The sequence below is a fragment of the Sebastes fasciatus genome, chromosome 11 (genome assembly GCF_043250625.1).
Source record: "Sebastes fasciatus isolate fSebFas1 chromosome 11, fSebFas1.pri, whole genome shotgun sequence".
Taxonomy (NCBI): domain Eukaryota; kingdom Metazoa; phylum Chordata; class Actinopteri; order Perciformes; family Sebastidae; genus Sebastes; species Sebastes fasciatus.
The window spans coordinates 15325492-15339026 of NC_133805.1; the positions used below are offsets into that span (position 1 = coordinate 15325492).

The 13535-nt window shown below is 40.3% G+C and overlaps 1 protein-coding gene across 2 annotated transcripts in view; it reads right to left on the minus strand.

The window, feature by feature from the left end:
• The window catches only part of tcf3a (transcription factor 3a), a 31373-nt gene that overhangs the window by 12038 nt on the left and 5800 nt on the right, over positions 1–13535 (minus strand). For both annotated transcript variants that reach the window (XM_074651028.1, XM_074651027.1), the window contains exons 2-8: positions 12853–12951; positions 12370–12442; positions 3684–3757; positions 1718–1793; positions 983–1023; positions 676–811; positions 216–265 (exon numbers count right to left, since the gene is read on the minus strand). In XM_074651028.1, coding sequence (XP_074507129.1) covers positions 216–265; positions 676–811; positions 983–1023; positions 1718–1793; positions 3684–3757; positions 12370–12442; positions 12853–12906 — 504 coding nt within the window. In that variant the 5' untranslated portion in view covers positions 12907–12951. The remainder of the gene's footprint in view (positions 1–215; positions 266–675; positions 812–982; positions 1024–1717; positions 1794–3683; positions 3758–12369; positions 12443–12852; positions 12952–13535) is intronic.

The window sequence follows — 13535 nt, forward strand, 5'->3', positions numbered from 1 at the left end:
TTTCCTTTTTTTTTTTTTACATTGGTGGTGCAGATACACAGCTGTAGGAGCTGGATGTCCTGTATTGCAGCTATTCTCCTGCATTGCAAGCCAAGGAGAGGCTTAGGATGCCGAGTGGAATGTGAAAAGGGGCGTAAAACATGACAACATGAGCTCTCATGGACTGACTGTGAGGGCTGAGATATAGTGCAACGTTTCTTGATGCTAGTACTCACCGAGGAGGGCAGGCCAGGGGGCACCTTCCTGATCTTTTTTGGCTGTGGTCCTGAGGGGAGGAAGACGGAGGGAAATCACATAAGCAAGCCGTACACACACAAAATCTTAACTGAAGTGACTACACAACTACCAATGTAAGGATTCATTCATACAGCCCTATTCCTTCCGAAGTCCTGCTGAACCAATCTATCCATCTGTCTTGCGACCACTCATTAATGCCTCATCAAAAGGTATTCTAGCCTGATGTTATTCAATGACGTTCCTCATTGTGAACTCTGTGATTTCACTTTCTTTAACCAAGCAGAAGTGAAATTTCTCAAACACTTTTTAAAACCTCAGCAGCAGAAGTGATGATATACACAGATTTAAATATAAACAAGAACAAAGACATTTATTTCTGAAATAAAATCTTATGACTGCATTCAACGCTGTGCTTGAAACTACCATTTACAATCTTACCAATGGGCTCCTGTGAGGGTCTCCTGCGAGCGTTGCCTCCCTCGTAGGAGGAATAAAACTGGGAGTTGGTCTTCAGGCCAGACGGGGAGAGGGCATCAGGACTGGGCATGGGCATCTCACTGGGCATGAAGCCCGGCTAAAGATGGCGGAAAAAAAAGCACAAGCTCATGTAGCGTAAAAGTAAATCCATAAATGCCATAACGTAAATGGCAGTAAATTCATAATGATATAAAAGAAAACTGACTAAGGGACCGAATTTCCCTAAAAGAGCATGAGGAGAGTAGGGTGATGCTTCTGACTGATTTACCTGTGCCGCAAATGACGAGTATGGTCCTCGGTCAGCCTTCCCTGTTAGGAGAAAGGAATATAAAATCAGGTCATGATCGTGAAAATTGGGCTTTTATGTCAATATTAAATCACAATCTGGCCATTCCCCATTCTCCATTTGGGTGCCTCCCATCTGCTGTGCGAGTGTATATGATGATGTGTGGTATTTATGGCTGCGGACAGCAAAACAACAACAAATTGGCCCATTATAAATGGTTCAGGGGCAATTGTGCCAAACCTCTGTCCCCTCCCCTGACAGTTAAACAGAAGAGAGCTATAGGCTACCGTGGTCCCAAGGGAGAGCCTTGTTTGTGCATGGGTGCCCTTTACACCCCCCCACCCCCTCCTGCCCTGAACACACAAACTGCAACAACAACACATGAAAAAACCCCTCCTCCACATCCTCCCTGATTACCCTGCTCCCTTCATCCATTGCCACCTAAGCATAAATATGGCTTGCCCTAAAGTGGTACATTAGTGTCTAACCTACGAACGACTGCTCTCTCAAACAAATAACTCATTGTGTTGGTTCAGTCACACAGTCCATTGATATAAACTTGTGCATTTCAATCAGCGTGTTCTGCTGTCACTAAATCCTATTATTAGAAACACTCCCCCCAAATTTCCCCGATTCTCTTTTGTTTTTAGAATAGTACGATGTGAAAGTTGTGGTGTCTATGCTTCAGCAGCTTAGTTCCATTTAAAACCTTCTTACCAACAATCCCTGATCCATACATGGGGGCAGAGGCCATGCCCTCTTGCTGACTGTAAAGGCCTTGTTCTCCATAACCCTGAGGGAAAAACAGCAGAGACATTAGGGGAAATAAAAGTAGATAAATAAATGTAAAGCCAAGTATTAACATCCCTTTCACACCAAAGCAGCTATGTAAGAAAAGAAACTTGTGTGTGTTTATGTGAGTGGGTCAACAAAGATTATTCAACTAGGCTCAGACCGTGTTGCCAGACCTAGTTTTTAGGCAGGTCTGACGCTGTTTTGGGACAAAAGGGTGAATATGGGATTCTTCAGCATCTACGGGGTTACTGTAAGATCACTACAGAAATCCATATATCACACATACCAATATTTCTCATTTTGCATTTGGGCCAAATGAAAAAGGTAGTTTTTTTATGTGAAAATATTTGTTGAAATGAAGTTACACAAGTGTGGACGGGTTGTCTGTCAGAATGGTCCATCCATGTGCATAAGGTATACAAATAAAGCTAATGAATCCGTGTAGACGAGTCCAGTAGGATCTGCACCATACATATCGTCTAATCTTCCCAAGTTACTCCTGATACACATCCTGTTCTAAATATCTGGGAAGAAATATGGTCTGATCTGGCCTTGTCAGTACCAATGTTAAACTCTATCATATAATATCTGTTAATTTGAGTGGTTTAAAGGCAAGATCTTAAACCTTCTAAATGGCTGCTCCAATAACCGCAAACCTGTTTGACATTATAAGAATCTGGACAGTAACATTGCATCTTTTGATCTGAATAACTGGACTCTATACCCAATGAGATGCAAACCAACAATCTATAAGATAAAGAGATTAATGAGACAGACTAATGTTTGTGACAGAGCTGGTGCATGTCTCTCTCTTGAAAGACAATATTCATAATATTGTGTAATGTGTGAAACACCATTATTTTATCATTCAGTGTGAATATGTTTATGCTGTTGTTCATGGATCATGTGTCAAATGTCTCCCCATGTGTGTGTAATCCATCTCAATTTCTAGTAAACTCCACAAATCTGAGCCTGGTCTTAGCAGTTAAATGTATTAAACTAAAGGTCCAGACACACCAACCCGACATCAAAGAACCAGCGGCGATGAAGGCTGACTGTTGCGTTGCCTCACGTCGTCTTTATCTTGGCTGACAAGTTGCTTTTGAAAACACCGTAAAGACTACAGCCGACGGCCAGTTAGCACGTACATTCTGCGCCCACGTGAGAGGAAATAACTCCACATCAGCAGGCGGCGGTAGTCTGTATTCGTTATTCAAAAAGAGAAACCGGATGACTGAGGACTACGGATATATAAGCCGTTGTTATATGTGCATGAAGCAAAGCTGCGTTTGCCGACTATTTTCACACCACTCTTACTCACCACTTAGCTTCATTCCAGATGGCCATGTCGTTGTGAAAATATTCGTGTATGGTAAAGACCAGATGAGATGAAAATGAGAAGAGCCTCGTGTGTGTGTTCTCTTGACTTTACTTGTTGGCTTGCTTTCCTCATTTCTCATCTCGTGCACTGACTCGTTTAAGCTAAACAGCCAATCAGAGTGATTCCTATCACCGACGAGCTCCACCGTCGATCCAACATGATGACACGGGTGGACGAAAGTTGACGGTACAGGACACACCGCAAAAACTAGGATGACAGACGCTCACCGACGGTCCCAAACTGTCCCGACAGCCGACTGTCGGCTTGGTGTGTCAGGGCCATACGGTTGTGGAACCATGTGATAACTTACTATTTACCGTCGACCAGACTGGTGTAGTATCAGTGGTCAAATGCAAGTTGAACTTTTATTATTTTTATTATCCCATATTATATATTGTCTGTGTGTGAGAGCGTTACAAATGACATGATCGCCAAAACTTGTGTTTCACTCAATAGCATGACATCTTCAAGGCCAGACTCTATGTAGTAAGTGAGGATAAACCGTACCCTTCCTTGGTTGAAAGATGGACTGTTCTGTTCTCCTGGCCCCCAGGGACCGGACCCACTCCTCTCATCTATACCTGTAACACAAAGAACTGGGTTAGGCCTATTAACCACAAAAAGGCAGACACATTTCTTAACAAGGATTTACGCTTAGGCTTTGCAAAACTAAGTCTAACTTCAGAGAATGATGAAGTTGACCTGCTTTGATTCAGGTTTTTCAGGCTGCTCAAAGTAACCTCAATTGAGGAGCTTCACTTCACAGCTCACACAGAGACAGTATAGTGACAGCGCTGTCACATAGTGTGGATATGAGCTGTAGGAAGTTTGAATAATTAACACCCAGTATGAGGCTCCCAGAATCATCCTCGACATTCTTCATTCTCCCACTCCACTCCTTTACATTTTCCATGGCAACAGTCACTCGTCCCCCATCTATTCTCTCACATTTGGCCTACACCTTCGTCTAAACACAGACGCATGCTGAAGGTCTCAATCTGACATAGTTGACACACGTTATCCCTGGCCAGAGCACTCCGGCTTTCAGAGTGTTTGAAAGGTTTTAAAGATTGGTGAAGCAGAAATTCCTGCCCGTCCCCTTTCTCTCAATCTCCTCTCGTACTGCAACACAGCATCTCTGGGGGAAAGCTGAAGCTTAATTGCGTACTGATTTGCATAATTGTGCATATTAATGAAGCTCGGCGCTATGAATATTCATATTTTTGTTTTGTTGTCTAATTAAAAAGCGGAGAGGGGAGAGGGGAGGGGGGTAGAGGCGGGCGAGAATCATGACAGGATCAGCAGTAGAACAGACTGATGGGTCCACAGCGCTGAGAGCAGCTAGATTGCCGTGACAACTGATCTATACACACGACACCAGCAGAATAAGAGATGAAGGAGACAATGTCTTGTCCCCTCTCTATGGCTGACTGTCACTCTCCACGTCAATCAAAGACGATAAAGAAAATGCATGAACCATTCGTTTCCGCTGTAAGTCATCAGAACCCAAAATCCAAAAAAGAAAAGGCTCCAATTCAATGTTTTGTGTTCGAGACCGCATTACACTTTTCTTGACAGTTTTGTTAACAATCAATACTAAATTTAAGTAAGCCAGTTGCAGTGTGAAACATACAGTATTACCAAATAAAAGGTACAGACAAGTGGAACGAGCTTTAATGTTTGGAGCCATATTTCATCTGCAACACACCTACATTATTACCATGTATTCAGAACCATGTAGCATATCAGAACAGTCTGAAAAAAAGATGCAAAGCTAATTAGCGAGACACGAACATGTGGTATTTTTACACTCTTTAGAAGAACTGGGGATTGTAAAGCACTAGAAAAAGAAACATGAACTGTCACCTTTCATTCCACAAATAGCAGGGTGCACATTTGCGGAAAACTAACACACAACCCCTCTCGTATAAGAACACTTTATTCAAGGCTCTCGAGTGTAAGGTTAACAGGTGTTATGTATGAAATCAGGATCAAATTTAATAGAATCAATGTATTGTGTGGAGGAAATAATGCTAAAAGATTAATGTTAATAGTCACACCTGAAGGAATGGAATTATGGGATAAATGTTTAAGACGAGAGGAAGATAAACTAAGAGGCGGTAAAGAGCAAATTAAATTAATGTAAATTCTTTCTAATTAACTGATCTGATGATAAGCAGATGAACAAAACTGAGTGAACTCCCTTTAATTCATTGGAAATGTCATCTTGTTTTCAACTGACATTAAACTCTAAAAACCGATACAGGGGGTTCTATTATTGTGGTCACTGTGTTGTGTATTTTCATTAATGTACTGGAATAACAATCAACTCCCGCCACACACAAATCCATTGTGGTTTCAACCATAGGAGTAAAAATACAGAAATAACTTGCAAACATACATATATACAGTATGCGTTTGTACATAATAGATCTGGATCTCCTGGACAGTGTTATAATGTGGGTTTATACATTACATGCCACAGTGATGTTATCTAGTCTGAGTGACTGCCTGACACATTTTGTTGAAATTAACAAAATGCTCTAGTTTTAATGGGACACCACTTACAGCGTTACCAGCTTAACAACTGTGTTGTTGCTTTGGTGACTTAAGAGCCCCTTTGAAACCTTTATTTCTCAAAAGATCCTAGAAATGAACCTCGCTGCGGCTCAGCAGTGATCGGTAGATAGGAGGCACTCTCAGTTGACCGTACATCAGCGAGGTTGAAACAGGTAACTGCCTGCAAAGTATTTATGTGAGGGCATATGTCAAAATGCCATAGTTTACTTCTTCTGGTCATTTTAGTGGCACGCCTAGTTTTCTCCTCCAAATTCCAACATATAAGACTTTAAGTTGTTTTCTTGAGCCTTGCTTGTGTGATCTTTGTTTTGTCATTTCAGGTGGTTGGATAAATATGTCTCCATATTCTGCTTGAAAAGTAAATATTTTAAGAGGATCATCATCTCTGTCTTGGGTGTTTACAATCAGTGTCCGAAATTAACTGAGAGGTGTAGCATGTTGCCACGGACAAAATGCGATGGAGAGATCTCATTGGAAGCCTTATTACTAATATTATAGGGGTTGAAGATGAATAAATAAATGGTTAACATTAGTAACATGATTTGAGCTGTTGCAGAGTTTTGACTCCCCATTGTTAAAGTAACGTTATCATCAGCTCACTCACTGTAAATGTAAACATCGGTTGCTGACTGGTTAGCTAGCGTTAACTGTAACATTACCGTTAACATCAAACAGTCTAACATTAATACTAGCAAGTTTACCTCATTGACTTGGTTTGGATTCCCTGTTGTTGCTGTGGCTGTGGTGAGGTCACAGGCAGGCGGTATATGCTGCGTGTATGTGTTTTTTATGTTGTCAAGGAGGTTTAATAAGAACTGTGTGCTACACAAAACATAATTTTCATCGCCGTTCATTGTAACATTAGCAGGGCATTTGTCTTTTAACTCTTGTCCCAAATTCGTTCCAAAATTAACTTTCATCCTCCCCGATCCTATTATTTTTTTGCCCCTGGACGTTCTTTAGCTCGAACCCTTTGAGGAGTTTTAGCATTTATTCACCGAAAAATAGCCTGAACTGTCCACACACTGCACTGCTACGTCCACTGCTGTAACGTTGTAACTTCATACTCTCTCTCTCTCACACACTCGGTATTTGTGTGTCAAACTCCGACACAGAGAGCAGAGAACAGAAGTAGCGTAAATGACACCAAAACCCTCAGTGTAACCAAGCGTATAGTTGTTTTTTTTTAATGATATGACTATTTTGTTACCACTGTTTACTCGCCAGTGTAGCGGATAGCCTTCCAAGATTTAATATTGAAATAGCATAAAAAAGGATCATACCCATCAACCCCTTATGCCCCTATAACCCTCCCTATAATGACAGCATTATCAAATTATTATCATGTGTTTAAAAAACGTGTTGGAAACACATGATTTTCATCTTGTAAAGAAGCACAACATTTTTGTCAAAACTGGGGTTGGATAAATTTGTTTCCTCTTCCTCACTATCTCCAGCAGGTTTTCCTTCATTCAGACAAATTTAGTTGTAGTAATTTGTTTTTTTATTTTAAGTTTTTTTCAGTTTGTAATGTGTCGCTATTTCCTGAGAATCCTGTGCCATTTTGTACCATTTCCATTTGCGACACCAGAAGTGCCCAAACCATGAGAAAACCATGAGTAGTTCACTACTCAGACAGACTACAAGGACTGGAGAGAGAAAAATTAAGAAAAAAGGGTGAGTAACATCAGACAAATTCTCTGGTGAACCCCAATGCACTTCTCCTCCCAGCATGCAACGCCCCTTTAAGCATGGCTAGTCTATAATTACACAGGAAGAGATACTGGAAACAGACAGCCAGCCTGAGTCATAGGCTTCATGAGCAAAACTCCGGCACATACATTGACCAAACTTGCAGACATGTCGTGGCTTTTATATGAACACTGCCCGAGGCACCTATAACTGAGTGTGCCGTTTTGTCTACACACCTTCTTCCTTCCCTTGGCAAAGTGAGTCACGCAGACACAAAGCATGATGTCAGGTCAAATCTCAAGAGAGTGAACACTGTTAATGAAATACTGAACAATGTACAATAACACAAGCCCGGCTGTTTTAACCTGTGAGTCACCGGAGACTTCTCAAACACAACAGTATGCGTTGACCCACTAATAAAGATAGCTTACATTTGAATATCCTATTTATGACACTGTATGAAATTATATACATTTCAACAGCAATATGTGCCAGAAATTCCAATTTTAAACTGTGACTTTAAAAATCCTTTTGTCTTTGTGATTCACTAAACTGAAAATGTTCACATTTCATGCAAATTTTTATTTCTTCCCCTTCTGCATTTCAGCCCATACCTAAGTTTAAAAATACATTTTAGGGTTCTCAGTTTCCAGAGACCAAAAAACGAAAGTACACTGAAATTACTTTAACTGACTAGTGAAAGGGATTGAACAGGCACATAAGACCAGAGCAGAGATATTATCACCACTGAAGGATCTAAAAGGGAGGTTCCCCATGGCAACACATGTTAAACCTCCACATACCCCAAACCATAACCATGCTGGGAAAAAAAAGGCATTCAACTGACTCTATAAGGAAAACACGTGGCAGCTGCTCCACAAAAAACAGGAATACAGTTTGACCGAGTCAGGTTCTCAGAAACTAAATCATATGATAGCACAGCTTTAGGTAACCAGATAAACAGAAAAGCATTTAAATGACCAACTTTACTACATATAGACAGACATGGATCGTACACTGGGGTGCATTTTTCTTTGAAAGGATTCGCTTAGCCACATACGCTGCAAGAATATCCAGCAGTACTGCTCTGACCTATCCCACTGCCAAAGTATCTAAGTCAAAAAGTATGGCCTTGTGCAAGATGGAATAATTTAACATTTTGGGAAACACGCTTTCTTTCTGAGTGAGGTGAGAAGATTTGTTTACACACAGGGATGTGAAAACAAGAAATAGAAAGGTGTGTGTGCTATCGAACAACAGTTTATCCATCTGCCCAGCATTTCTATGCTGTGCCTAAACCTGCAGCATGGGTTGCCAGATACAATAAGTGAGCCAAGGTTTTAGTCTAGGTTGCTGTACAGGGTTCGTGGTACCAAACCTGGCAACCTCACTGTGATGACAAGACTCCAGATAGTCACTGCGTCCACCAAAAAATGTTACAGCATTTAACTAATACTAAAACCACAAATTGTTGTTTTTACATTTCTGTTTTATATACAGATTAACCAAACGAGATACAAATTTTACTGTAATTTACTTAGTAAGCTTTAGAAAATAGCTCACTCACTGTAAATGCAAATGTTGGTTGTCGGCTGCTGACTGGTTAGGTAGCGTTAACTGTAACATTACCGTTAACATCAAACAGTCCAACATTAATACTAGCAAGTTCAACTCATTGACTTGGGTTGAATTCCCTATTGCCACTGCGGCTGTCGGAGGTCAGAGGCTGGCGGTATATCTTGTGTGTGTTTTTTATGTTGTTAAGGAGGTTTAATAAGAACTGTGCGCTACACAAAACCTAATTTTCATCGCCGTTCATTTTAACATTAGCAAGGTATTTTTCCTTTAACTCTTGTCCCAAATTCGTTGCAAAATTAACTTTCATCCAACCCGATCCTTTTTTTTTGGCCCCGGGACGACGGGACGTTCTTAAGCTCGAGCCCATTGAGGAGTTGTAGCATTTGTGTAGCACACAAATTGTTGTTTTTACATTTCTGATTATATACAGATTAAACAAAAAAGATAAAACTTTTAATATAATTTATTTAGTAAGCAGTAAAAAAAAAGTATGAGATGTCCAAAGAAACATTTTATACCACTCCAGCATCATAATCTACTGTTCATCCATAGGCTCACTATGTTCCAAGCAATCATTGTTTTGCCTAAGTATGGTTAAATACCCTGGAATATACTAAAAGGACAGGTGGACAGTCGAAAAGTGGTGCCAGAGTGCTGTACACATTTCTGTAGACTTGGTAGAACTTTTTTACCTGCTGTAAAAACGTGTATCTATGGGAATCCACTCCCAGTGAGGATGAATGTTTGATACTAAAAGGATAAAGTTTGGGTGGAGTATAATTTTAAGGCTGAGGGACAATGCCATGAGCAGCCGTTGGATTGATAACATCAATGTGTCTCTTTTGTAAGCACACACCTTGCTCTGACAAAAGAACGTGTAAGTGGCCATCAAGTGAATGGAAGAAATAGAGCCCCCTATACCCCACCCAGCCACCGCTTGTCTTGTCTTTCATCATAGCTTCAATATCCTGTTTCATTTCTATCGCCAGCAGAAAGCCCTACTGCACTTATAGATACTGTATAAGAGGACATTTTTAAAAACTAACCACTTTTTGTGTATGACAGCAATACAAAAGGGCACCAGAAACACCTAAAAAATAAAGGAAACAGTCTGATCTTGAGTATCTCTGATTTTTTTTGTAACCTGCATGCATGTCTTGAAACTAACTTAAGGGCTAAGCTGATAATGAGGATGGATAATCGCTCTAAGTGAAAATTAGCTATGTGAAGAAAAGTAGGGTGCGAGATTGCAAGATAACGGAAAAACACTTAGGCTACGTCCACACTAAGATGTTTTCTATGTCCATACTAACACGCATGAAAGCGCATATCACATGACCATTCATGTACACTGGGCATGCGTGTGCCGGTGTAAACAGGTTGCGTAGTTACAGAAAATACAACGGAGTATTACTGTACTTCCTATAATACTATAACAAAAAGGGTCTTGTTTCATAATTAAGGTTTTGCTCTATGTTTCCACACACACACACACACACACTTAAACAGAGACAAATTTTGCAGGAAAAAAAAAAACTAGTTTTAGTTTTCAAATGCAGTTACAAGGCTGCTACTGGGTTATACGTAGCTCCTATAGCCTAGGTCTTGCTCTATCTCTCTCTCTCTCTCTCTCTCTCTCACACATATCAAATTTACTTTAAAACTTTTTTTTTTACTACATTTTATGGGTTAAAAAATATGCTCAACACATGTCTGTCTCGGTTTCGCTGTACTTGTATCCGGTGGCTGGAAGTCCCGGTCGTACTGGAGAGCAGCATTTATGTTCGTTCGTTTACAGTTTCTTTGTGAACTTCACAATAGTTGTGCAGAACAAAATAAGCTTAGATAACAAAAGGAAAGTCCTCCATTATGTCAATCGCCCTCCTCAAAGCCGAAAACCGTGCCTTCAAACATCCACTTTGTAGGGCTGATAACGCCGCTGGACATACCGCTCGCAAATAACTTGAATAATAGCTTTCCTCATGCGCATGTGGGCAGTAGAAGCACTATAAAATGTAGAATTTAACTGCACAACAGCTGCTAGCATAGACAACAAGGACAGCAACAGCTGTACTTTGTTATCCATGTTGAATCAACCACTGGTAGTCACACGGTAATCAAGGCTGATGTCATTTGTTCTCTTCCGGAGAAATGTCACGTGATTAGGGATGTGCATTCCAAGCAAAAATACGTAAGGGATAATGTTCAGCGTGCCGGTCATTGTTGACACAAAAACGGTCCGCCAGAGTCCGACATCAGAGCTGAGCCCGTAGCAACGGTCTGCTATAGAGAAATTACAGACCGCAGAAAGCCGTGATTGACCAAACAGAATCGGGTATTCAACACAGTCGTGTAATTATATTCAATAATCACTGGGAACTAGTCGATAATTTTTTCGAAAGTCGCCGATGATAGTCGCATAAACTAGTCGATTTTTTAAAACAATTTAATGACTATTTGAAAAATCTAAAATCATGACCCATCCCTTCATGTGACAGGGTCGTGATGATTCAGAGAATGCCACCTCGTGACTATAAAGACCCAATCAAGAGGCGAACATTGCTATCTGCAGTCTACGCTTCCGCCCATCCATACTAAAACGCAACCCTGGTGTTTTCAAACTAAAACAGCATTAGCAGCATTTTCAAACGTCTCTGTTTTAGGGGTTCTATAACACCACAGTAGTGTGGACGCTAGGCATAAACGTAGCAAAAGTTATGCGTTTTAGAACAAAAATGTTTTAGTGTGGATGTAGCCTTGGTCACTGAGTAAGCAGAGGAGATTGGGCTGTTCCCATCAACCCCCACCCTCTGCCTTTGTCCTAAAGTGATTGAATGGCAACAGCTGAGAAGGTGAGGGAAGGGACACCTGAGGAGGAGATGACGCTTGATCTACATAACATAAAATAACCTGGAAATGTTTCCTGAGGTTCCTTCCAATAATCTGTGATCTGAAACACAATTCATGAGAACAAGTGGCGAACAGGAACAATTTCCTTTTCTATTACCATTCAAAACACCGTGAATGAATGTGGGGTGGAGTAGTGAGATGAAAAGAAGCCCATTACTGCCATGCTTTACAGTCAGGAGCATTACAAACCAATATAACACTAGCTTTAAGTGAGAGGAAGAAAGACAAAGTGAAATTATATTTTCTTTGTCATAACATTTTACAGACGTTTCTTTTTTTTTCTAATCAAGAGAATCAAATCCATAAGAATAGAGCATTTAATTTATTTGGGAGGCAAAATAATAGCAAGTCAGAAAGACAAAGTATATCACAAAGAAAGATTTTTTTATTTATTTTTTTTAATTAAAGATGAAGAATCTGTTTATGATCTTACCTGAACCTCCGAACTGACTGCTGGCGAGAGTAGTCGGCCGGTTCTTGCCGTTTGAAACTGGAGGCTCAAACATCTGAAATGAGAGAAATTAAACTGTAAACTGTAGTCCATCTAATACTTTGTTGAGTTATATCCTCTTCACTTGTGCAAAGGTTGATTAGGTGGTAATACAAACTACCCTAACCTGTATCCTATCCTTTTTAGCCAACAGCTACAATGGGCATGAAGCAATCTACACATTCCAGCTTTGACTGAGTGACTCAGATTAAAGTGACACAACAACAACAGTCTCTTAAAAAGATGGCTAACATACACGCTGCAATCCTTCAAACCCTGAGCAACTGGCCCTCATATTCGATCACATTTCAACCTACTTGACAGCTGTTCAGGACTTATGAAAGCAAAAGTAATTTGCCTGCAAGTGTAGAATGAACTAACTGTAAACGGTGCACATTCAATTCAAGCAATCTTCAGAGATCTTACCGCGCTAAAATCCAGCAAGTCGTTGAGCTCCTTGTCTGTTTCCACTGCAGCCATTCTCTGCCGCCGTTCACTTGGCCCTTTTTCAGTCTCAGCAAGCGACTACAAGCAGAGGTAAGGAGAATATGAGTATATTTTGCCCATTTAAAAGATGGTTCACTATTCTGACCTGCAAAGGTACGCAGGAGTAGAGCTAGATATTCCCAAAGTCAAGTATCACAGTGTTTTTCCATACCTCAGTAATGTGACAATGTTGTGACTATTGGTGCTTTCTAGAAAATATAATTAAAAAAAAGGGAGGGTGATATAGGTTCAGAGAAAAATATGGATACATAAACCAGCAGTTTGATGCTTTTTCACTCAGCTGGAACAGTCCACTAAAAGTTTAAGAAACTGCATTACTTACTGCTATTTTACAGCCATTAAAAGTAATATTTTCCTATTTGTTTCAAAAATTAGGTCTTATTTTCATTGTTTTGTTCATTATGTGTTTATGGTAGAGGTGCAGGTAAGTGGTTATATAATGTCTCGGGCAACTGGTGTCTTCCTTTTTCACTTACAAATAATTGGTTCAGAAAATATAGTCAAACTGGAGACTTGTGTCTGAGTGCCCATGTTGTTGCCTCTTCCATTGTAAAATTGTGTCTAGGTGTTGTTGTGTCCCTATATCTCAATAATAAAGCTGG